At 38.4% G+C, this 26796-nt stretch overlaps 1 protein-coding gene across 3 annotated transcripts; it reads right to left on the reverse strand.

Annotated features, from left to right (window-relative positions):
* Window positions 1–214: 214 nt before the first annotated feature.
* LOC137854789 (zona pellucida sperm-binding protein 2-like) lies at window positions 215–14116 on the reverse strand. 3 transcript variants are annotated; one of them, XM_068678660.1, is made up of 22 exons: window positions 13976–14116; window positions 13693–13745; window positions 13130–13222; window positions 11706–11833; window positions 11057–11200; window positions 10344–10427; window positions 9572–9739; window positions 9407–9503; window positions 9089–9312; window positions 8054–8207; window positions 7770–7978; window positions 7567–7684; window positions 7191–7396; window positions 6658–6772; window positions 4597–4766; window positions 3723–3796; window positions 3518–3645; window positions 2568–2757; window positions 1994–2135; window positions 1636–1732; window positions 1417–1497; window positions 215–1324 (listed from the first exon to the last, which is right to left on the reverse strand). In XM_068678660.1, the coding sequence occupies exons 1-22, from the start codon at window positions 13996–13998 to the stop codon at window positions 1305–1307; spliced, it is 2718 nt and encodes a 905-aa protein (XP_068534761.1). In that variant the 5' UTR covers window positions 13999–14116; the 3' UTR covers window positions 215–1304. The 3 variants fall into 3 exon arrangements, with proteins under 3 accessions (XP_068534761.1, XP_068534759.1, XP_068534762.1); XM_068678658.1 differs by having other exon boundaries at window positions 215–1349; XM_068678661.1 differs by lacking the exon at window positions 13693–13745 and having other exon boundaries at window positions 215–1349; window positions 13976–14087.
* Between the last annotated feature and the right edge of the window lie 12680 nt (window positions 14117–26796).

Consider the following 26796-nt stretch of genomic DNA (forward strand, 5'->3'; position numbering starts at 1 on the left):
ATCATAGCTCCATAACTTTAGTCTTCACCAACCAGAGAAGAAAGAAGACTAATTTAGCATCATAGCCTCTTCTACTGGAGGACAGTCCTGAGGCACAGCTAGGGACTTTTTGTCACTCATCATGAAGCCCTGCCCCCCCTCCCCCCCCAGAAACATTAACTACAGATATACCTAGCAGACAACTGGAAGATGGACAAGACTTTGAAACATGATCTTGAAATTATAGCATGATCTGTTTAATGGAATCTCTGTACAGGTATAACAGCAGAGCTACAAATGTTTGTGTTTTTCTTCAAAGTACAAATAGATTCATGGGATAGTTTCTTGCTCAAGGTACCTTTCACAGCAATCCCTTGTAGTAGAATTCCATTTAATATAAAGTTAAAAAGCAAACAACACTGTACACCCATTATTGTGTCTTCGGCTCTAAGCAATAATGATTCATGCTAAGCAGTCTTTCCTTAGAACAGGAAAATACAGTACTGAATCCAAACTCTTCTTATATCACTACTCAGATGCAAAGAAGTCAAGAAATCTTCTACCCACTTAAAAAAATAAAGGACAGGATTATCTGACAGGAGTGCCTACTTAGCATACCTTATAACAAGGAAAAATTCTTAACACTTTATAGATGAAGTCCATGTATTATCATTACTACTGTAAGTCTCCACTAAAAGCTTTTTTCCTTTAGGGTGACAGATTACTCTGCTAAGCAGAGTTACTGATGCTACTTGTGACTGATTTACCCCACAACCAAGGGAGGCAACTTGACATTGCAGAGCTACAACCCTCCAGTGAAATCCATCCACAGCTTACAGGTTTTCTGACAGTTGCCACTACAAGATATATTTATTCCCAGTTGCTTCAAAAAAAAAAAAAGTTACTGATATTAAGGACCCTGCAACACTTTATTCACCTTAAAACTTTTTTAAAAAGCATATAATTACGAATGATTTGCAGTTGACATTACATCTGCTGCTACCTTTCCCTTTCTACACCAAAACAAATGCTTCCAATTGCAAAGCGGCTAGACAAACTTCAGGCATGTTAGCTGAGAAGACTAGGTCAGATGCCAGTCACACAGAGATCAAGACTACTAGACTCTAGAGGAGCAGAATTGAGCAACACACTAAAGTTGATTAAGAGACAAAGATGCAGCTGTACGTGGTTAGTTGACCCTTTCATCAGTAGACAGTGTATTTTGCAGTGTCCTTACTTGAAAGTCGGGGCAGACTGAATTTGCATAGGCTATTTAACTGAAAATTCATAAAACTAAACAGTTCTGTTTAGTCTTTTAACCTCTGTCAAAAGAGAGTGTATTCACCTACAGAGAGGAGAGAAAAAGGCTTCTGTGCATTATGTTAAATGAGCAGTACATTCAGCATATCAGTAATGTGATCTAAAAGCAATACCTACCTCTGCCAGTCATGTTTTCCTTCCTAATAAGCACTGCCCCAGATGATGCTTGCCCATGCGGTTGTGGTTCTGTACTGCGGTCTAATGAAACATTTCAGCTTTTAATATTCTGTACAGCACACACTAAGACTAGGAGTCTGCCATCTGACAAAGCTCCTGAGAGCATATGCTGTGTTGCTGAGCAAGCTTCAGGAATTACTTGAGAAATGTTTTTCTTACCAAGTCTATGTTTCCCAGGATTGCAACTCCTCTGACAAAGGAAGTCGGAAGGCTGTGGCATAGTGCTGCAGATCACCACGCTGCAGTGGAAATACAGCTACAAGGTAAAAATATTTGTAGTGTGTACAGGGAGTCTTATTTGGCAAATATTGGATACATGTACTGATTCCAAATGAGATGAAATGAATGATGAGTCACTAGTCTCTATTTATTACTCCTATAGTGTTAAGTCTTAAAGGAGGTGGCTAATAGCCTCCAGCAGCACCTGGCCAGCTAAGATCTTCTACAGTATTTGCTGCATGCACTACTCCAGGCTCATGCATTGAGATCACTGCACAGCAAGCCAGAGATATCTCACCTGCTTTTGTAATTGAGTGGTGCCTTCTATAAAGGTGAACATTGTCACTTCAAATCTCTTCAGGTGCTGAGGAAATTTTACTCTGGTGCTGTAATTAACTTTATGGAAGACTGTTCTGTGAGAGTCTTTGCTGTTTCCACACCTTTTTGGGAAAATTAAAAGAAAGTGTATGTAATCTAAATCTTTATCACTTTGACAAGGTCCTTCTGGAAGGAAGGAGGTGAAATGCTGAGGAACTTTCCTTTTTTGCTGAAGCCATGGTGGTAGATGATAGAGCCTCTCCCAGTAACAGTCCCTGTCTTTTGCCATGGTATTTAGTTGTAGTAATAGTTACTTTTAATTCTCTTATAAATATTAGCTAGAAGCTAGTATTTCTGCCAACCCCTGGTGACCTTCTAACACCAGAAGCATAACTAGTGTGCAGGCACCCTTGTGCCCTTCACAGCTTAATAACAAATACAGATTCAGGACCAAAAATCCTTCAATTGACTTCTGTTCTTATTCTTTCCTTCCAACTAAAGTTAGAGGCTTTGTGCTCAGCAGTTACCAGACACAGGAGAAAAGCTCTCCTTACCCATTTATGAGGATTGGCCACTGTGGAAGACTGTCCTGACTTTTTGAGTTTGTAGCCCAGCAGTCTTCCAGGTTTAGTTCCAGTCTTGGATCTGCAGGCTGCAGCAGTTCTACTTCAAAATATAGTGTTTCCTTCAGGTATTTTACCACAGGATATTCCAATTCTTGATAGAGGTCAGAATAAGACTCATCTAGAAGAAAACATTGATGGCAAAGTTTCCTTTTTACAGAGTAGGTATTGACCAGCTTTGAGTCACTCTGCTTTCCACCCCTATTTGCTCTATCACAGTGGCACAAAAAAATAGAGATGTCAACAAATAAAGCTATAATGGTAGAAAAATAAGAACTAGTAAGGAAAGCAAAGACTTGAACTGTATTTTTTTGGCTCTGAAGATCTAGAGGGGAGAAACTTCCTTCTGTAAAACCTGCTAAGTCAGACTCATTCAAAACTGCTTTTAAAAAGATAAAAAAGCAAAAGCATCAGGTCCACTCCAATCAGGGTGATGGTTTTGTTTAGACTTCAGTTAGAACTTTTTGCCAGCAGTGTTACCATTTTACAGCAGTAATGCATGTAGCTTTCTTCTGGCAGAAGTTACGGTTATTGTGGTTCGTGGTAATTTCTCCACTTGCCACACTTCAAGCACTGCCATCACATCCACTACACTGAAGTTGATGTGCTCATAACAAGCAGAAAAACCATGAGACTTGGTTGCACTTGGAATGATCCACTGTAGATACTCAACCATTTGTGTTACATTCTGGAGGTACAACCTCTCTCAGAGGCCTTGAAGAGATTTTTCAGTACACACTGGTGATATTCAAAAGTTGCCTGGACATAGTCCTGGGCAACTTGCTCTAGGTCACCCTGTTTGTGCAGGGTAGTTGGACAAAATAACCTCCAGAGGTCCTTTTCAATGCCATCTATTCCAAAAATTCTGATCATGAAGTTACCTTTAAAAAGCTTCAATGAGAGGTCAAGAGAGCCAAACCCTGGCTTAATACTGGATGATGGGTTGTTCTTGGTTTCATAACGGACATCAACAGTCTGCTTGATTGTGTATAAGCATACAAACTTTAATCTGAGGGAAGAGGTTTAACATTAGATTTTAGAAAATGAAACAATTTGGACAGCCTCCCTCTAGGAAATGTCACTTACTTGTATACTGGTGAATCATTTCCAGGCCTGAAGTAGATCACCTCATTCTCATATGTTATTGATGTGCTATTAAACTGAAGGATACGTACTGTTACAAACAGGACAGTTACTTTAGAAGTGACTTAGGTTTTTAAAAAACATCCACATCCCTTCATTTGACTGGCAGATGGCTCTGAGCAGAGTACGCTTGGAAGTAGTGAGAAGTTACTGTCCTGCACCTACTGAACCAAAGCAAGCTACAGCTAACAGAGTCATTATCAATAAGTAACTTATCAAGTAACAATATCTTGAATGATATAGCACCACAGAAAGAAGTGCACTGGACCACAAAAAAAGGAGTTCTGTTGATTATGTTAGCAGAATCATTGCCTAGCATTCAGAGAAGCAAGCTGCTTTTGGTGTGACTAGAATTTGAAAGTGATTTGTTCTATTATTCCCCCCCCCCTCCTCTCTCAAGCCTCTCTATTTAAACAGTATGTGGCAGGAAGAGGAAACTCACTCTAATGCTGGTTTAAGTATTCGTTAGTGATACAGAACCAGCTTCTATAATACATATGAGTATGCACTGACAACAAAAAAAATCATATTCCAGACTTACTAAACAATTCAGAAAATGTTAGACTACATGCTGGTTTCAGAAAACAAGCACATCTGGTTCTGAAAATTTCTTTCACTAACTAGGAAGGTGAAGTTTCAAAATTCAGCCCAACAGAATTTGGTATCCTCAGAAAAGGACCTTAGGTCTGCCTCATATTGAAAGTGACTACTTATGAGTTGTGACCTTTTGCAGCTTCTACTCAGCTCTGAGCTTCTGGCAGTCCTAGTACTAAACCTATCCCAATAAAGAGTAAACTTCATATCACTAAGTGCTCACCTTTCTTCTTGTTCCACATGTATTCACATTGAATTTGAAAGTTGCAGTCTTCTCTGTTACTAGGCTGGGCTTGCAGTTTCTGTCACTTAACACAAGGAGGCTGGTATCCAGGTCTGCAAGTCTTACCAGTTTCACTGCAGTAATAACCACAGTGCCATTGGGAAGACACTCTAAAAGAGGAAAAAACCATTTTTCAGTACAAATCAGTTCTTCAGACTCCAGTTGTTCTGTAGCTTAGTACAACTAAGAGGTTCTGTATGGGTTTCCTAGCAAGACTTTTAGCAGCTCACAAGGATGAAGATTTTAATAAGACTTCAGTACTTACTTGATTTTCTTAAAGCTAACACCAATAGAGTGTGCACTAGACAACTAAGGTGACAATTTAACTCACCTTTCTCCTCCTAGAACGTTTCACTCTCTCCCAAAGATTTTTCTATGTCTATTCTTATTTTGTCTATGACAAAGTGATGCACTTGGTGGATGAGGGAAAGGTTGTGGATGTGGTCTACCTTGACTTCAGTAAGGCTTTTGACACCATTTCCCACAACATTCTCCTCAAGAAACTGTCTGCTTGTGGCTTGGAATGGCGTACACCTTGTTGGGTTAGAAACTGGCTGGATAGCTGGGCCCAAAGAGTTGTGGTGAATGGAGTCAAATCCAGTTGGAGGCCAGTCACCAGTGGCATCCCCCAGGGCTTGGTACTAGGGCCAATCCTCTTCAATATCTTCATCGATGATCTGGATGAGGGGATCAAGTGCACTCTCAGTAAGTTTGCAGATGACACCAAATTAGGTGCATGTGTCGATCTGCTCAAGGGTAGGAAGGCTCTGCAGGAGGATCTGGATAGGCTGCACCGATGGGCTGAGGTCAACTGTATGAAGTTCAACAAGGCCAAGTGCCGGGTCCTGCACCTGGGGCGCAACAACCCCAAGCAGAGCTACAGGCTGGGAGATGAGTGGTTGGAGAGCTGCCAGGCAGAGAAGGACCTGGGAGTGATGGTTGATAGTTGGCTGAATATGAGCCAGCAGTGTGCTCAGGTGGCCAAGAAGGCCAACGGCATCCTGGCTTGTCTAAGAAGCAGTGTGGCCAGCAGGGCTAGGGAAGTGATTGTCCCCCTGTACTCGGCTCTGGTGAGGCCACGCCTCGAGTACTGTGTTCAGTTCTGGGCCCCTCGCTACAAGAAGGACATCGAGGTGCTTGAGTGAGTCCAGAGAAGGGCAACAAAGCTGGTGAGGGGTATGGAGAACAAGTCCTACGAGGATCGGCTGAGGGAGCTGGGCTTGTTCAGCCTGGAGAAGAGGCGGCTCAGGGGCAACCTTATTGCTCTCTACAGATACCTTAAAGGAGTCTGTAGCGAGGTGGGGGTTGGTCTGTTCTCCCACGTGCCTGGTGACAGGATGAGGGGGAATGGGCTATAGTTGCACCAGGTTGTTTTAGGTTGGATATCAGGAAAAACTTCTTTACCGAGAGGGTTGTTAGACATTGGAATGGGCTGCCAAGGAAGTGGTGGAGTCACCATCCCTGTAGGTCTTTAAAAGACGTTTAGATGTTGAACTTAGTGATAAATGTATGGTTTAGTGGAGGACTTGTTCGTGTTAGGTCATAGGTTGGACTAGGTGATCTTGAGGTCTCTTCCAACCTAGACAATTCTGTGATTTCTAGCCAAGATATTCTGTACTTTCAATCCAGATGAGTAGGTTTTCAATGATTATTTATGACAACTGACACCCTATATGCCCATCTTCCCACTAAAGAAACAAGAAGCACCCAGGAAAACACCCCAAACAACCCAAAACCCCTTTCACAAAGTTTTATGCTTTTGGAAGTGTGAGGGAAGTATATTTTCTCTCCTCCTTCCCAAGCCTCGTACTAGAAAGGATTTTTCCCTACAGACCTTATGTTGAGTTGTCTTGTAGCATATTACCCAGCAGAAAAATTGACAGGCAGATAGGGTATCACATCAGTGTAAGCTCTAGAAACATTTCAGACAGTGTGGGCTTATGTGACTTACACAACCCAAAGAGCATTAAAAGCTAAACATATCAGTGGCAGTGTACTTACGTATTAGCTCTGAGGGGGAAAATCTGCAGGAAACTGAGAAGTTCTTATTAGCCAAGGTGACTCCATCTTTCAAGGTTAAATGGAGTGAAGCCAATACTCCAGAAGTATGAATTTCCTAGAGAGGATTATCACAGGTTAAATGAAGATCCACTACTCTTCTAGAAAAACTAAAGAACTAGGAGGAGGTTATCACAAGCCAGAGGTAATTGTCTTTGACCAAAACTAAACCCACAAGAGATTTTTCCTCTTAACCTAGAAGCAGATGCAGAACTTCTTCAGTAGATTCACAATACAATACAAGTGTGATTGCCTGTGCAATTACCATTAATTGGTTCTTCAGCTTTTAAGTACTGCCAACATTAGCCAAGGGAAATAAGTGTTCTTCCAAGGAAAAAGAAGTCCTTCTTTAATCCTTTTAAATCTATCCAAAGGGAAACTATTTTGAAAGCTTCATTTTATCTACAAAGGTGTAGTATATCACGTTCATCTCATAGCTAGCATGTCTTTTAGTTGATACAGACTGGCATCCTTACCTCATAGTCCAGGAGGGAAGAAAGGAAAGGGACAGAGATGGCCAAGTGAGTACCATTATCACTCAGGCTGTAGTTGTACTTCTCTGCAGCCCCTGGTGTCAGGTGTCGGCCTGAGATGAAGGGCATCCAGTTCTGGTCCATATTCCCATGAGTGATGTGGAGATGGAGGCTGTTCTCATCACAAAACCCTCTTGCACTGGGCAGTACTGTAATACAGCTAAGGGTCAGCCAACATGCTAGGTGTCGTCAGAGTTTAATAGCACTATTTAGTACTGACAGCATCACTGGCTGAACTTCACCCAGTTAGCAGCTGAGTTCACAGCCAGGTAAATTGCAGCCAGATAAATACAGTTTTGCATATATTTCACTAGCTTACCAGCATCTTTAACAGCAGACAGTGTAACGATGGGGACAGAGAAGGTCTCACTTGTTGGATGAATGATGAACTCCAGTGTGACATTCAGTGTGTATGTTCTTACGTCATCTCTCAAATACTGAAATAAAACATTTTTAGAAATAAAAAAATACTGAGTGATATCATTTCTACACCATGGTATGCTGCACTTTCTTAGTACACACCTCTTTCTTAATGCTTTGGGCATCAAATGACACATGTATTACATAGGCTTTGCTTTGATTAGCATATTTAATCTCATATGTTTGATACCCATGCTGAACAGCCTCAGGTACTGTGACAGTTGCCCCCTCAATGGTCAAGTTCACAAGCTCCACATCCAGGAGGAACATTCCCACTGTCACATTCATTATCCTTGCACTCAGATTTGAATCTGAAAAGGAACATACTAGCATCAATATCCTGTCAGTACCAAAACCTTCAGTAAACTCAGTGTTAGGATACTTACTGTTGGTTACAGTGAGTTCTGCTAGTTCAAATGGTGTTTCTATTTCCTTGATGATGGTATGTTTGGTTAGTCCCCATTTGTTATCCTCCCACTGGTGTTCCAAGAACAGGTTGATGCAGTATCTTGTCCCATGCTGTCCACTGTTCACAGAAGTCTGGAATTTTATAACCAGCATCCTTTAACATAACATGACATATATAAAGTAAAAACTGTCTCACAGCATTACAGGGTCAGATAGAGCTACAGTTCCAAACAATTGTCCTCCTCATCTCTGCGGCTCTGCTTTTATGCTGGGAAGGAAGTCTGAAAAACCAGCACCTGTGAGGAATCATGCACTCGTGTCATACTTACTCTCTCTCTTAAATAGAGCCTATTATAGTGATACAGTATCTATTATCTCAGGATACTCAAGAGACTACCTTTTGAAGGTTGCCCCCCACCTCCTAGTTTCAAAACAACAGGGAATTTTTTTTTTTTTTTTTTTAATCAGTGAAATGACTCCTCCTGCATTCTCCTTTTGAAGTTCAGCTATGACATTTGCCTAGGACTGAGTTCATTCCAAGGGACTCAGTTTAGAGGCATAGTCTCAAAGCATCCTGATATGTGGTCTTGAGGACAAATGGCATACATTCTCAATCTTAAACATTTTGTGGAAAATATGACAATCTATGCATGTTTTATAGTCCAGCTAAGACTGTCTTCAAGGAAGATGACATCAGGATTGAAATGTAAACAAATCTGTGTTAATCTGAGGAAAGATAGAAATCATAGTTCTTTATGGGATTCTGTCCATCTCCATTTATCAGAAAAAAGTTTACACAAAGTGATGTTTAAAGAGCCCTTTGGTCAGGGTTTTTGGGATGTTTGATACACATTTTCTTTCGCTTCTCCCTCCTCTCTTCCTCCCCAACCTTTTTCACCTCCTTTGTAATGACCAGAATGAAAAATTATTCCTCCCCAGGAAAACAACATGCACCACCACCACCCAGTTACAACAGAAAATAATTTACCTGCCATCCAATATAACCAACTAACCTTGTAATAGCCGCCTTCTGCACCTATTGGTACCTTCATTGTAATCGCATCAAAATCATTAGATAACACGTATTTCCTGGAAGCCATTTCTTCAACAGAGAGTTTGTGTAGATTCACACCAGCTTCAACAAGAACATCCTTAAAGTTAGTTGCTCCAGTACAGAGTGCTTGAATGTATTTTGGAACTGTCCAGATGATCATTTTGTTAGTGTAATCCACGCCATCTTAGGGACCAGATAGGAAAACTGTCAGCTCATTACAGTAGTTACCATACATTCCCTACATTTAAACATTGGGGTGAGGTACCATATTCCTTACCTACAGGACACGCCACAGCAGTATCCACCATCAGGATCATCCACTGCTGTTTGTAAAATGTACTTGATCTCACTGCAGAAAAAGTAATTCCCTGAGCCTGCAGGAAGAGATCTGTTTAGACCTATATAATCTGACAACTTGTTGGGTTAGACTGAGTGTACCAACCTTTACCAGCTGAGTTTGTGCAGCATTAAACGGTACTCGCAGCAGAATCCTGGTATCTGTGGTGTTGAGTCCATAGCCAGCACTCCAAGCATCACTCACAATCAGAGCCCTTTTCTCTTCTGGTTGATGAAACACTATTTGCCATATTGAGGCTTCTCCTGACTTAGCCTGCCCATAGAAATTCATTAACAGTTTAAACAAGCTGTTCAAAGTGACTTACTATGTTGGATGATTTATGTATTGAACTACACAGAAATTTTGTTTATTTATTGCAAATACTACTGTGATACTTCTCAAGCTTTGCCCTGCTCAGCCTCTCGCACAGAGGAAGCTTTCCATATTGAAAGCAGATATTGAACTAAAAAAAAAAAAAAATACACCCCTTTCTGTATGGAGATAAGTTATGGGGAAAGATTAACTGCAATGCTACACTAAAAATATAGGGCCCAAGAAAAAAAAAAAGGCATTCTGAAGTTCATTCTTAGGCCATGGGTTCTTAGAATTTTTGTTGTTTACCCTTTTGCCTGGGGAAGGCCTGATTTTTAGGTTGTCTGAGAAATACATCTCCACTTCTTCCTTGGAGATAAGGCTTACAGGCTGCCTGTATTTCTAATATATATTAAAACCTCTATTCTAAAACCACTTTGTAAAGAAGTTCTGCTCTTCCTACTTAAATGTAGTTTTTGAAAGGACAATTTATACTGTGTGGACATAGGATGGTTGTGTTGGAAGTAGCACTAGTTCTTATTAGGACGAAAATCTGTAATTTTACCTCTGGAAAGGCAAGAGTCCAGTCTTCAGACTCTTCTTGAATTAAGTCCTTTACAGTCTGTGGAACATCCCTCCTGACAGAAACCTGAACAAAAAAGCCACTCTTTTTCTTAGTGTCACCATCAACCCCCTTGTCTTGAACATCTCACAAGTGTTTTTTTTTTTTTTTTAAAGTACTTTCAGGACAGTAGGAGATTAAGAATGGAGACTGGCATTTCCCTAAGGGAAATCTTTCATTTCTTTCTTCAAGTCAAGAACTCATATTTTATGCCATAATAGTGTATTATCCATAGTCAACTTCATTGCAGTCTTTTTTTTTTTTTTAAAAGCATTCTCTAGCTTCAGCATTTTCACTTCCAGTTAGTGTCAGGGCTTCATTCTTACACCCATGTCCGCTTCAAAGAGGAATTGTTCTTTTTCTCTCTACAGTTCTTCCCAGAAAGTTTAGTAGGTGTGCTTTCTGAAGGAAGCTTTATTTGTTATCTCAACGTTTGTTGAGATGCCATTCAACCTTAGCCTTTTGAATATTATTTCACAACTTTACTGGCTATTAACACTATTCAGATACCTATAAAAAAACAAATATATCACTAAGCTCAAGATGCTGCTGTAGCTTCACCAATAAGTCTTTCATAGTGTGATATTCAAACTCTGTTCCAATTCCCATTCCTAGCATTTAATCTGATTACAAAGATGAAGTCTTCTAGTGCTTACCTCCATGTAATTAGTTTCACATAGTAACTCTCTCAGACTCCATGGGCCATAATGACAACTTGCACTTTTTAGGTGAATTGAAGCATTTTTCATATCAGGGGTATGAGATGCTTTGACTTGTATAGTTACTGTGAATGTGTCTTTCTGCATGGACATGGGAAACATTTGTTAGACAGATTTTTCCTAGTAGGACATCAGCTATCCTTGTGACCTAACTTAAGAAATCCACCCATCAGTCTTTGCACAGAAAAGCACCTCCGTACTGAAATGTTATTGTTTTTTCCTTGCTTAACTAGCCTGTAAGAATCTATCTACATAACACACAAATGTTTCTTATTCTTATCCTGTAGAAGGCACTTGCACTTCTAGAACGCATATGTAATATGCTTCTTCATATGCTCATCTGTCCTATTCTGTAGGGCATTGAAGTGTCAATACCATGGTGTATTCTCAGATATCCGGAAACATTTGAAGAGAACTAAATATTCTGCTAGTAGATGTTCAAGATATTATGACCCCTCAGTTAATACCTGTCAATAATTTTTTTAATCTTTTGTGTAAAGGTCATACACAGCATCAGTACTGTAAAAAAAAAAAAAAACAAAAACAAAAAAAAAACCAAAAAAACAACTATATTAATTAGACTTACCTCCAAGTGAGAATGGCAGCTTAGTGCAGAAGCACGAAATTCAATGTTATTCCAGCTGCTGTAAGTTACCGTATAGCCACACTGTGATGCCAGGGCCTCATCTAGCTCCCAGGCTATGCCAGATTGATCTATTGGAAATTAGTTAAGATTGGTATTAATAAGTATGACTCCTGCTCTGCAGACTCCCCCAGTCTTCCTTGTCCCTAGAGTTCAGCTGGCCCAGGTTCTTTTATGGCCCAGCTGTATACCTTGAGGTCAAACTTGAGATAAAATTGCAAAGAGATAAAGCTATGCATCAAAATAAATAGAAAGATAAAGGTAAAGCTACAAACAGACTGGGACAGGAAACATAACAACGGAAAGGCTGAGATGATAAATGACCAATATGGGAAGATGTGAAATCCTGAAGGATTTGGGAGGAAGCCCCAGTAAGGACAGACCAGACACAGATCAGTGTCAAAGCTGTTATGGGTGATTAATGATAACAACTCACAACACAGGGGCTTTAGTTCTGGGACTGGCATAAACTCATGTTTCTCTTTAATGCCTGGCTGGTCAATGGAGACCCTTCAGGAGTCTTATCAGGATGATAAGCACACTAAAGCTTAGCTTGAATTTAAGCTACAAATTATCATTGATTTTAAGCCCAAAATAATTGCTTTATACTTTCAAGCCATACATATCTCAATTGCAGAGTCTATTGATGTATGGGTGAAGGTTCTCAAACAGAAACATATATTAAGAGGGGTAAGACAAGTTTAACATTCTAGGAAGATGGGTGCAGTACAACAGATCATATCTAGTCAGACAACCAACATCAAGAGCTAGTTCAAAACTGAGTTTGCATTTTTATATCTTTATATCTGATTGTGTTTATTGAGCAAAGTTAACTCATTTCACCCTTCAAGGGCGCGCTGTGGTGTTTTTTCACTCAAACACACCACTCATTGATTACTAAGTCTGCAGTCAGAGGCCCCAGATAATTTAACAATCCACTAGGCGCCTTAGTTATAAGCAAAAAAGTGGGAAATCATCTACGCAAAACCAGTAGTGTAGCATCAGCTTCAGCTTTTGTGCTTTCCAAATAATGTGTGTGGTTACTGGGGAATATTTTTTACCAGGAGGGAAATCCACCAACATGTCTAACAACTACCATATCTTCCTACGTTGTGCATTTTAGTTTGAGTGCAAAGACAACCATGATTAGACTTGATAAAGCTAAGTTATAACTTAATAAAGCTAAATAATAGGTTAAACAGAAAAAGACATTTTTAAAGATAATAATAATAATGAGGTGCAACATACTTCCAACAGCTCTATACATGTCATGAGATCCAGGGAATTCTAGCATAGAAAGACCTCAAAAGATTTTCAAGACATCACCTTGTGCAATTTTGTCTCCAAGATCTTCTGTATCTACTTACCAACAGCAGAAAAAGATAAGTATTTGTCCTCAAAGTATTCCACCCTCAGTGTTATACGCAAAAAGTTCTCCAGGCACTCTGAACTCATCGGTCCTGTGTCAAAAAATCAGTAAGTAAAGAATTAACAGTAACATAAAGAGAAACCTGCAAATTTATATTCTGTCTTGTAAATAACAATGTCATAATATTTATACTTCAGAATCTCTTGTCAAGGGATGTTAGAGGGTGCAAATACATAATATAAACAAACAAACAAAAAAAATCAAGAAGCACTTCCAAGAGAAAATGTAGTTGTGTAATGACTGTAACCATGCCTGGCCAGCCAACATTACTACCTGTAGCAACAGAAACAGGATTGTGAAAGAGGTTCAAGAAGCCACTAAATAGGCTGGCCCAAGCTGAACATCTGTATTGGAACAGAGCAAAATAAGAAGAGCAAGAAAAAAAAAAAAAAAAAAGAAATCCTCCTCTAAACTATTGAAGGGAAATGGAAAAATGATAATAACAACAACAATAATAATGAAGAAAAAAGTTTGTGTGAAGACAGTTCACAGCAGCTTTACCTGGTCTCCCATGGGTCCGTGTTTCAGAAATAAATATTCCTGTCATTAAGAACCTGTATGAGAAAACATGGATTAACGGTAACTCCTACTGTAACAATAGCTTGCTAACTGATTTTTGCACTAGAAGTTCTAGTCCAGATGTTTCAGCTACAGATCTAGATTTGGAAACTGCAAAATGAGAATTCCTTGGTTACTACTGGAACATTAGGCACAGTAAATAGAGAAGTTAACATATCTGATGCCTCTAGAAAGATAACAGCATTAATCACCATGAAATTCTCACCTCAACACCAAACCCAGCTCCATTATGTATTTATTTGCCTGCACTGCTTTTCCCCTTAGAGCTACATAGAAATGCAAGCTTCTTTCATGAAGTTTCTATAAAAAAATAAAGCATTTCTATCTTTTCAAAAATTTGGGTTATGGGGAAAGGCTGTCACCTTTATAGTGATGAAACCCATTTTCAGCTGTTTACCCTCCTAGCTACAAACTGATAATTCATGTCACCTGCTCATTTGTTTTTACTGATTAAATCTGCACCTATCCACATCCCATCAGCTCCTGACCAGCAGGTGGCTATTGTGTAAAGGCAGTAGGATAAATGGTGCTGTTCTGGTAAAGCATATGGCAATTCATTGTTTCTGAGTTATCTTTGTTTCTCCATGTAGAGAAGTGTCTATAGTCTTCTCTGGAGAGCTGAAGTGTTTCACAGGCAGATGTGTGATCTGCAGCTTTAGAGCAAGTGGTGTAATAAGAAAGGAAGAAACTGTTGACGTCTGAGGTAATTGATTACAACTAATGTTGAAGGTGATACGTGCTGGAGACTGCTGGACATCTGAAACCAAGTGAAGAAGTGTCTGATTGGTTGGCCTGTGGGACTCTAGACCAGAAATGATCATTATTGGTCATGGCCAGCCAATTTCATAGAATCATTAAGGTTGGAAAAGACCTTCAAGATCATCTTGTCTAATAATCACCCTACTACCAGTGTCACCCACTAAACATTTCAGGAAAACTTTCTCAAAAGCTGTGGAAAAGTAAGAGATCTGCCCTGAATACAAGCAGATCAGAGATAAAGACCCTGCTTTTGCTGCTTGTTGAATGTAGAGAGGTTACTCTGTGGCCCTAGGTCCAGATCAGTGATGGCTTCCCATTGTTATTAAAATGGGTTAATACAATATACATTATTAACATGGGTTAATGCATGGTAACATGCATTAATGCATGGGTAACATGCAACCATGTGTGATGCATGTGACCATCATACTCATGGAGCTGATGAGCTGAGATGCTCATGGCTAGACTGTAGTCAGGTCACTTAGTGAGTGAAGGTGTTGGTGTGATGTCTGTTTGCTTTTTCTGTAAATATTGAGCTGAGAATTTTTTGTATGTAGCTGTAGAAAAATTAATAGCACAAACAATAATAGATTCAATATTTTTTTATTACTGTATATAACAAAGCGTGCAAAAATTCAGTATTCCTTGTCTTGATCATCATTTAGTGCAATTGTCAGTTATTCTGTGCCAATAGATCCTTAACACCAGAGACAGAGTTCCACTGTGGCAATTCTCATTTCTTCCCTTTCATGGCCAAAACATTGTTTTGGTTTCCCTGTTTCTTTGAGCAATATTTCCACATTTTCTTTCTGTGTTTTCTAACAACTTTACCAGGAATAATGAATTTTCACTTTGTGTGTATTGGTGCATGTCATCACCGAGTGGTCAGATATTCAAGTATCTCTGTTATATATTTCATGTTTAGACTCCTTATATTGGGGATCTTTTTTGGTCTAGGCTTATGTCTGTGACAATCTGGCTTTGCTACTTCCTCTGCACACTCGAAGGCATATGAGAGTAGAGCTGAAGGAATTGTAGTTAACAACAATGTCCTGGAGAGGGAGCCTGACACCCTCCTATCGGGATGCTCTTGCCTGCTCTGCCAGCCAGCTGCACCTTTTCAACTTTTATTCAGTGTTTGTTCTTAAATCTAAAAAATGTTACACCAAGATCGTTTTAGGCAAACATATGCATTAATGCTGAAGTTATTTATTACAGCTAACCTTACTGCGTCACTCTGGCATCTTTAAAAAATAAAATATATATACATATACAAATACAAAAAGTAAAAACAAAGTTTACTATGTTCATAGATCCATTTTTTTTTTTTTAACCAAGAAGCAAGTTTTATCCTCAGCTAGCTTGTTTTCCAATTATTTCCTTTTGAAATGCCTTTATCTGTTAAATTTTCAACTTTACATTTTGTTGTTGTTGTTTCTGAAAAGCACCGTTATTTATATAGAATCCACTATTGATTGTAATAATAAATAGAATGATGGTCAGGAAGTCAGAGCTTCTGTATTGCATAGCACACTGTATTTATTATTTCTGGATAGATGGCCATTAAAATTATGCCTACTTTCTCTGTGCAGTTATTATTTACATTACTACAAAAAGGTTATTACACTTTTCCAGAACTTGATTTTAAGTACCTCTAGGGAAGTACCTGAGATTTCCTCTAGACTTGCATGGGCTCTACCTGACATTTAAACTAGATCTACGCTGTTGGCAAACCCATCACCTCAATTCTATGTTAGGTATCCAGATTGCTTATGCTTTTCTACCCTAAACAGTCTCTGCCCATATTTCTCTTCAGCCTACCAATACTTACATGCATGTTGAGGTTATGGGGCAAAGCAGCATCCTGGTGGTGACTTGTTCAGTTTTTGCAGTTTGAGCAGGGTCATGGCAACTAACAACTACATGCTGAAGAGGAAGGAGAATTACAGTGGTCCTGCTAAAACTCAGCCTTATCACAGCAGTACTGAAAGCATTACCCATTTAGTTTACCTGCATGGACACTGTCTGCATGTTTTCTTATTTTTCCACTTTTTACCAGGCAATTGTAGATTAATTCCTAGATACCTTAACTTTTCTGGTTTGTTTGTTTCTTTGTTTGAATTTCTTTTGTTATGTAGCATGTCTTGGACCATAATTATGACTCTGGGCAATAAAATAACACAAATTAATCCAAGGTTTATATAATTTATATATATTTATGTACAAGAAGGACATCGAGGTGCTCGAGTGAGTCCAGAAAAGGGTGACGAAGCTGGTGAGGGGTCTGGAGAACAAGTTTGACGAAGAGTGGCTGAGGGAGCTGGGTTTGTTCAGCCTGGAGAAGAGGAGGCTCAGGGGTGACCTTATTGGTCTCTACAGGTACCTTAAAGGAGGCTGTAGCAAGGTGGGTGTTGGTCTATTCTCCCATGTGCCTGGTGACAGGATGAGGGGGAATGGACTAAAGTTGTGCCAGGGGAGTTTTAGGTTGGATATTAGGAAGAACTTCTTTACCAAAAAGGTTGTTAGGCATTGGAATGGGCTGCCCAGGGAAGTGGTTGAGTCACCATCCCTGGAGGTCTTTAAAAGACGTTTAGATGTTGAACTTAGCAATATGGTTTAGTGGAGGACTTGTTAGTGTTAGGTCAGAGGTTGGACTCGATGATCTTGAGGTCTCTTCCAACCTAGATGATTCTGTGATTCTGTGATTTATAGTCAAACCAAAGTTATCAACTGACTTAAGTAAAAAGCAAGAAGTTGTTTGTCTGTTACAGTTCTAATTTCTAAAGAATTTTGAAATCAATAAGACTTTACTCAAACTCTATGGCCAAAAATGCCAAGGATGACAAAATTTTCCTTCTGGACTTTTTATTTGCATTAGGGTAAGAAGAGGAAGAAATGATGTAGTATTTGACACACTTCCATGGCTAACAGTTGTGTGGATGTATGTGCTCTTTAATTTACTAGGATCAGCATGTGTTCATATTTCCTTTTTTTTGTCTGGTAACTGATAGTTCTCCCACAACAAGTAGTAACTGAGTGGTAGGGTCAGATCATGTAGTGTCGTGACCATTGTATTAGGAAAAAAAGGAAGTCTGCACAATCTAGTACGGCTATATCTAAACATTAAAAAATATTTTGCATATTTTGAAGGCAAAACTGCATGAGAAATGAAATTCAAGTCACAGTGCTTCTCAGATTAAGTGATAGATAACTCATTGCTAATAAGAAGAATAAAACTGAGAGAGATTTTGCAGTCGCATCCTTGTAAAGTGACCCTTGTAAAATGCCCACTGGAAAATTAATTATTCATTTTCTTCACAGGGTTGCAATGCAGAATAATAGTTATTAAATGAACTATCCTATCTGTCTCACTCTATATCCTCCTTCTCCCATGAATCTGTTCCTAGACAGTATGTTTATACGCTCGACTAATTCAAATATTTTCCATGAAAAATAAATAAATAAATAAATGGGAAGACAGAAAACACACACTTTATCTGTAAGCAATATCTACAAGAACAGACACATTAGATAGAATGAAGCCATTAACTAGAACTCAGCAACTTAGTCTGGGCTGTCTCTGCTGCAAGATATGACTCCTCTGGGGATAAGAATGATTTCCTAAACAATCACTGTCTTGATTTTCAGCTAGGTACAGTCCTGCTCTCGGAGTACAGTACAGCTAAGATCCCTGGAGAGTCAGAAAGCCATCTGTCTCAGAGATGGGTGGCATGGGTGGCTTCCCTGGGGCTCTCCCATATTTAAGGGCAGTAATTATTTTCATTTTAACTCACAGATAAAATTGCAACTCACAGATAAAATTGGGGACCAACAGGTTTAAGAGGACAAATGTCCTGAGCTAAAGTTTTTTTAAGTCATGCTATGACGGTTCTTTCTTCTCTGAATAGGGTACAGAAGGAGACTTGAAGCAAGCCTCCCCACAAGGAGTGTCAACCATGAGCATACTGAGTTGTGAAGTACGTGGTGGTTTGCACACAGAGCACACACAAGGCCATGCTTCCACCCCACCTTCTTTCTGCTTGTGCTTTCTGTGTTATCTCCTTCAACGTGGTGTTTCAAGGGCAGTGGAAGCCCTCTTCTGAACCAGGACCATAACCTATGGAGTTAGTTATGAGATTTCCTATAATTAGGAGTACCATTTTAAAAGTTTGGCTGCATCAACTTGGCTCAATAAAACTAAGACAAACTAAGACAAAGAGTTACACCAGGAAGTAATCTGGCCCTTAAAGTCCAGTTAGAATTTCAGAGTAGGAATTTATATGCAGTGGAGAACAATCTGTGGAAATATCTGGAACCAAATGCAAAGCAATTTAGATTACTGTGATAGTACAAAAGCGCTTTGTGTAGACAATTTAAGACATCTGCCCATGGTCCAGACATCTGTGTGCAATGAATACCATTTTTGAGCTAGCTCTTTATTTGTCATCCCATAATGTCCATTAATAATTGCTGTCCCTGTACAACCCTGTCTTTGTCTATATGTTGTTATATATGGGTACTTGATGTCTGTAATAAACAAGGAAAGAATTACTTGTTCTTAAATTGAAAATACAATCTGTGATCTAGTTCTGTTTCAAATATAAACCAGAGATTTTAGTCTTCACTCCCATTCTTTCCCTTTGTCTGTATTTGAAGTTGCTATTGTACATTTATAGCCCTCAAAGTAATGGACACATAAAGTAGATACTGCCATGCGGATAGGTCACACAGATATAATCTTGTATTTTTAGCTCATCTTTAGTTTCAGTGATGTTTCCTGTGATCCTGAAGAACCTGACCAGGCCTATGGTCAGAATCCATGCTTCTTCTCTTCCTACAGGCATACAGACCACTTTTCTTTGGCCACTTCAAACATTTCTCTGGTATAAAATAGTCACTACTTTACTCATTTGTAATCCTATATGTTCTGTTATTTATGTAAAGTGTATAATATCCTACAACATGTTTTATTTATCTTAAAGTAAGTCTTCAGTGTTATAAGGAAGAAGAAATTTTCTTTGGTGCAAGTCCATGCACCAGTCCAAATTAGAATATGTAGCAACAGAAATAGCAAGTGAAAATGTCATGTTATCTCCAGTAAATAAACAGATTTTTTCTGTCTGTTAAGTAATTCCATATTCCAATAGTCTTATTAGCAGTCCAAATGAAGTGATATAGAACCAAGAGAAGAATGATCTTTGCAGGCATCCTTATAACTAATTTGTAAATCTAATTGTAATTTATTTAAATACGGTTCTATACTTGTTTATTGACATCTCAATATTTTTGTGCTATAGTCTTGAATGGATAATAACTTTTTTGTATTTGATTTCAGTGACCTATGGAGAAGGTTCTCCAAGCGTGGAGGAGGAAGTTCTCTGTGTTCCCAGCACATTGTAAACATTGAAGCTTATTTTTTTATTGTTATTGATTGGTTTATTTAGAAATTTGGAAATGTATTCAATTGCATCAGTGTTTATCTATTTTGCTCTGCAGGTAGAACTTCTTATTGCCTCTGGGGAAGAAGATAATTCAAATTCAGATGACACATCTCTATCCAGAACTGGCAGGCATCCAATGTTAAGTTAAAGGTCTCACAGCACTTTTCATAATGGTTTGGGGACAGCCCTGTTTTTTTGCCAGAAATAATGTCTTCTGTGGAAACAGATTCTAACCATAAAGAGTCCAGTGATCTTTACTTAGGACTATGAAAGATATGCAGATGGTCACCTGGTATATCCCCATTTTGTGTGATGAATTGTGAATAAATACCAATCAGTCTCTCATAGATTAGGAATGTCTACTTCAAATTTTCAAATGTTTTTGGAAGTCTCATAAAACATATGCATCTGTGTCTTCCATTCATAAAACAGGGTTAATAAAGCTTCATAGAAGTGTTAGGCAAGATATAAAAAAAATTGTAAATTGCTCATACACTACAGAAGGTGGAAGATCATGGAAGATCACTTGTGCTTTACTGTAGCTGCATTATTTTAAATATAATCAGTCTGTATTTATATAGCCTTTGGTAACTGCAGGGAGAATTGGCCCTAGTTTAAGTATTTTACAAAGAAGACAAACTTATGGCATAAGTAGATACTGGTAACATCTTTTTGGTGTTTCAGGACAAGATTAGTATCACATGTCCAATTGTCTTTGCATATGTTCTACTTGTAATTTCGTTCATTAGATTGTAGAATGTATGCAAAATCAGAAGTTCTTGTGGAGTTCAGGGGTTCTTTTAGTGTAGCTTAGTTAGAAAAGTTTTTTAACAGCTTTCAGATTAGGCTATGGTTTGACTATGTGTTGCTCACAGGGGCAACATTGCCTCTATGTCTTCCCAGCTTGGCTCTCATGCTCTGGGTGAACTTTAGTGTCTTCATGCTGCAAGGTGCTGCCTCCACAGGAGCATCATTTCAACTATTTATGGGATAATGTCATGGAATGAATAACTGCACCACCATTAGAAAGAAACATATTTTTACAGTTCTTAATTAGTGCTGGTACAACCATACACAAGGAGAGGAAGTGGGCTGTTTTGACATGGGGGAGGGATCATGTATGGAGAAGACATATTGTTACTTTCAGCAGATTGTCAGACAATGCATTTCAGCACAATAGATGTTTTGACCAGTTACTTCAGTTACTTCCAATTACTGCAGAGAGGCAGGTTCTGGCAGCCTTGAAGAGTAAAGAGTGTGGTTTACACCTTTCTCAAACTTAGGCAACATGGGTGCAGTCAGAACACTTACGTGAGATACTTATAAATTGTGATTTGAGCATGGCATGCAACTGTGAGAGGGGCCTGAAAATTATGGTTTAGATTTTTCATATCCTTTCATGTTCATAAAATAGCTATGTTACTGTGCCGAAATTGCAGGTCCATTTGCAAACCTAACTTTCTGATATTACCCAGCACAAGCAAGACTACCAAGAGAGTCCTGAGTCCTGACTCTTACAGCAGGTGAAAAGCAAGTGGAAGAGTTGTCAAATAGTGGCTTGACTTTTTTTTTTTTTTTTTTTGTTACAGTGCAATTGCCATAACATAAGCAACATACGCTATTCCAGAATTTAGACATATTATAGACAGGACTACTATGGCTTGAGAATAAAACTGTGGTAAACTTAGTAATAATTTTTTATTTTACGTAAGTTGAAGGGATTGTTATGTTCCAATGTTATTTTTAAATTAAAGAGCAGCACTCTAACATAGAAGCACTGTATAGAAGTACAGATGAAGCTCTTAAAACTATTTGTCAGCCTGATAATGCTACAGCTTAGTCCACAGGATGTCCTAGGACTGCTTTTAGAGCTCCTCCATGTAGTGAGTGAATCCTGTAAAGCAGTTTGCTTTAAAGTCCTTTGCAGTCTCTTTAAAGCACAGGACTGGAAATCAACAGTGATGTTAAGTTGATTTTCTTTTGAGAAAGCACTATGAGCTTTGAATGTCTTCGGCTCCTTAAGACAATGACTGTTGTTTTTTCCTCTTGCAAGGCAAAGAACAGTGGCTGGTGTTCAAGGAAGTATTAATAAAGTAACGGTTTCTGCTGCAACTACTTTAACTCATATATCTGGAAAAATCTGAGTGTTATAAGGATCATCCAGCAAATATACCTTTAGGGGTCAAAGATATCAGGTTTTGGTACTGTGTTAGAAATTTCATAATTCATCCAGATATGTATTTTACCAGGTCCTGTACATTTATTTCATTTGTACAAAGAGATGTTACAGTGCCATTAAACCTAAACTCGCTGTGGATTTCATATATCTTTCCATTAAGCAATCAGGTTGCTCCACAGCTGATTTATAATTGGCCCATCTGTTTTTACTTTGGTAATCCCAGCTTCATCAGACGCACTGCTTGCATCTGTGTTCATCTAGTATTTCTACATTCAAACTGGACATATAAATAGATGTTTGTCTCTAAAGGAAGCAGGTCTTAAAGCATCAGATTCTAATCACTGTCAGAAAATAGAGATAGTATTAAAAGGGGTTTTGATCAGGATAACTATTCACAGCTTCCTTTATGCAAATATTAAATGTTACTATTTTGATTTAGTTGATTTCCACATTTGCTTGCAGCAGTGTCCTGAAAATCTCAGGTCTGGGAAGAAGTTTATGAGTCCATAAATCCATGTACTTTCTCTCCCACTATAACAGGCAATCCTCTATACGATCATTTTCATGAAGTGATTAAAACCTATTCCAAAACAATCCCATTTTTGCTCATCAGACTCCCCAGTGAGAGAATGTTCCAGATCTTTATTTCTTATATGTTTGGGGATGTTTTAATTTTTATCCAGATTGTGTTCTTGGGCAGTTTATATTGATTTGTTCTTGTACCAGTACAGCTCTTGAACCTAAATTATTCTTATTTGTTGATTTTATTCCCCATTTTTAAAGAGAGAAAGCATTCTCACTGTTACTCTTCATTTTATAGAGTGAAGCATCTGAGTCTTTCTCATGCCATCTATTAGGCTTGACTTTCCACTCCTGTGAACATTCAAGTAACATCTATTCCAGTTTGACGTATTTTTATGTAATATGGGTTATCAGAGCTGAATACAAATGAGGTTTCACTGGAATATATATGGTGATGCAAGTGCTGCTCTATTTCTACTGAAAATATTGTGGTTATTTTTTTATGCCCATGTTCTGCTGATGGCTCATCATCATGCTGTGACCAATTATTATGATGATCTCTCTCTATTCTTACTACTGATAACTATGAGCAGGTGGATTCAACAAAAGGCTTATCTCCTTGGTGCATCTGAACTGTTGGATGTGAAATGGCTCCCAACTTTAAGCAGTTTAAGCACAACTTTATCATGTTATGCCCTGTTAATACAACTATATGAAATAGAGTTTGCTTGCATCCAAAAAAATTCAGAAAAAGGCAGAAAAACTCCACAAAAAGGTACATTCAGTGTGAAAAGTAAGCCAGACTTTGGAGGCATGAACATGGATGAGCTTCATATCATTTTACTAAAATGCAGTATCTCCAGCATTGAAAGACTTGTGCATTGAACTTCTTTGGAATTTATACAATAACTGTGTCAATAGTCTGCATCTATAAATCCTTTAGATTAGAAACTTTCCAAATGGAGACAAAATTCTAAGCTTTTAGTGCTCTTTTTTAAATTTATTTTTTATTTTTCCCAAACACATTAAGTAAACACAGGATAGTAATGAAGAAGTAGTAGTTGTTGTAGTCGTTTCATACAATCCAAAGATTTTATTTGGCTGACCCAGACCCACAATAATTATACAGCTGCTTTCATTATTCATTAGAAGAACATGGTGGAATGCTTTCAGATGTAAATACCCTTACATCTCAATAATCTGAGCTATATGCCTATATAGCAATATTGATTCCTGGCCTTAAGTGTTGAAGAAAATCTTTGCAATTCTATCTTTCACCCACACAGCTGGTGACTGATGGCCAGACAGAGAAATGGACATTTAAAGGACTTCAGAAGTGATCAGAAATGTAAAGTAAGGACAAATCCCCAAAAGGTAAGAAAAGAAAGTCGAAATAGAAGAGAAAAACTATTATAGATTTGAAAAGAAATAGAAGAAAAGGTTTAAAATATCAGACAAGGAAACTGAAACACCACTATAACTTTCATATTGTTCCATTCATTTTAGTATTACCTCAGCTTCCAAACTCTGATTTTCAGTTTCTTCTCTCTATAGACCTGTCTGTATTATCCAATCTTTAGGAATTTTTTCCTTTGTACTTGATTGTATCACATCTACCAAAATGAAGTTATGTGCCTAGACTGAGACTCCTAAGGGACTGCCTTAGTAACACTGAATAACAATGCAGTTGAAAACCAAGAAAGACAGCAAAGGAGAAATAAAGAAGGAAAGAGAAGAGAAAGAATATTGAAGAGAAAAAGCCCCGGTGTTCTTTTGTTAATATAGAATCATAAAATAATTAAGGTTGGAAAAGATCTTCAAGATCATCTGGTCCAACTGTCCCTCTACCACCAATGTCACCCACTAAACCATGTCCCTAAGCACCACTTTCAAACGTTCTTTAAACACCGCAGAGACGAAGTTCATCACTTCCCTGGGCAACCTGGTTTGTTTCATCTTCCTAAGAAAAACAAAAAACAAACAAACAAACAAACAAAAACAATCAGAAATAGCAATTAAAAAACAAACAAACAAACAAAAAAAAAAAAACAGAAACAACAATAAAATCCCAACCCCCAAAACAGCAACAAAAACAAACAGAAAATACCTTCGCCACTGCCCAAATAAAACAACAACCCCCAAACCCTCTATAAACCTGTAGGAGAAATAAAAGATTGCATATGGTCCTTCACCATTCTTAACATGTGTTTCTCTCACTGGTAGATCCCATCTTCTTTTATCTCTATAGCTATTCTTTCACACTATTCCTTTAAGAAAGGAAAAATATTGTAAAGCCCAGTGAATTTCTTGTTAAGCAAAAAATCAGTTATGACAGGCAAGCCAGGTTATATATCCAGTGTGTAATTTCTGTATTAGTAGCCTGTGTAATGATAGCTTCTGCAATCAACATTTCCACGTGAGTTGTCATTTATATATTGTACTGTCATGGTCCTACTTTTGACCTATTCTACTGGATGTCACATTGTAATTTCAGATTAGGTTGAGTTAGGAACAGTACCAGCAACTTCCTATCTATCTCAGTGAATTCAGTAATTTGCAGTTCATCACCTTTTATTAAACAAGCTTCTGCATTAATATGTTTTCAGAATAAACGGAAGACATACTTTCTACAAATGCAAGATGCTCCATGCACACATACCTTTGACTTGTCTACCTAAGGAATGTGCCAAAAACCCTGTAACCAGTGAATAACTTGCATAGATGAATTTCTGCTTGATTGAAGGTCTGGGATTCTTCACATATTCCTAGAAACAATTACAGATGCTTTTAAATTCAAATACTAGCAGTGTTCTCCTCTGAGTTTACTAGCAAACTCAGCACTAAACAAACAAGCAAACAAACAAAAACTCACAAAAAAAAAAAAAAAAAAAAAAAAAAAAAAAAAAAACAGTAAAAACTCTTGAGCTCCAAATTCTGCTTCTGCAGGAGATGTAACTTTTCATCCAGTCACAGTTTAACAAACCCTTTAAAATATCTTTTTGGAAATACTTTCTCATCTTGGAAATATGCAATTTAGTGGTTTGAAAGTTCTGTGTTGTACTGTATGAAAATACTTTCTCAAACTAAATAGGGAGGAACTCCACACATTTATGAAGAAAGTTTGTCTGCCTGAACTCAATAGCAAACATAATAAATACATACCAATTTACTTAATTCAAAGGATCATAGTCCCCAGACTGAAGCCACAAACACAAGTATAGAAATGCTCTTTTCCTAATCTACCTCTCACTTGTGACAATGTAAAAACATGATCTTATAGAAGTAGTTCCTCTGATTTTTGTGGGTGGGAGGACAAAAACTATGTGGAGTGGTGCAAACCACAAGTAAAACTGAACTGAAGGAAACAATTTGCATCCAGCCAGAAACCTGAAATCCTGCACTCAAAAATGTGTAAGTCAATGGGAAAGTGAAAAGTTGTGATTCATAGGGGTTCTTCTGCAGCAAGTGACAATTTCCTGTGCTGACTGGTGTGGTGGCTGTGGCTGTGCATCAGCAAGTGCTGCAGGGTGTGGAAGAAACATCACAGTCCCTGTCCCACGTGTCCCCTTGGAGGCTGGAGCAGAGTGAGTGGGATTGTAGTGAGCAGAACAGATCAGATTCAGCTCTTGCTGACAGAGGAATTGCCATTGTAATTTATTTTTTTTTCTCCCCAAGAAAGTACCTAAGGCAGAGTGACTCCTACTTTGTCCCACAGCTGTGCAGTTTAAATTATGAGCATTTGTGAAGGAAGAACATTGAGCCCATTTGCCTTTAATAGGGTCCCACTGGTGTAAGTGTTGACAGAATTTGGTTGAATGAAGGCAATTCAGGGAAGAAAACAAATAGGGGAAAAAATGGCCAGCCCCTAGGGATGGCAGAATTACATAAACACCACAAACCCCTGCACAACAGTGCTCAAGGCATTGCTGTTTCCAGTTCAGATTAGCCAGTGGCAGCCTGACTGTGAACGGGATCACTGCATGCTTTAGAGAGCCATAAAAAGGATGTAAGCCATTTTACAGGGGTCACAATTGCTTCCAGTGTGCAACCATATGTTTGCTAGTGCAAACTTTTCACTCCATTCCCCCTACTGGTGAAAGTCTTCTCATCTTAATAGGGATTTAA

This window comes from Anas acuta, chromosome 3 (assembly GCF_963932015.1).
Source record: "Anas acuta chromosome 3, bAnaAcu1.1, whole genome shotgun sequence".
NCBI classification, from domain to species: Eukaryota; Metazoa; Chordata; class Aves; order Anseriformes; family Anatidae; genus Anas; species Anas acuta.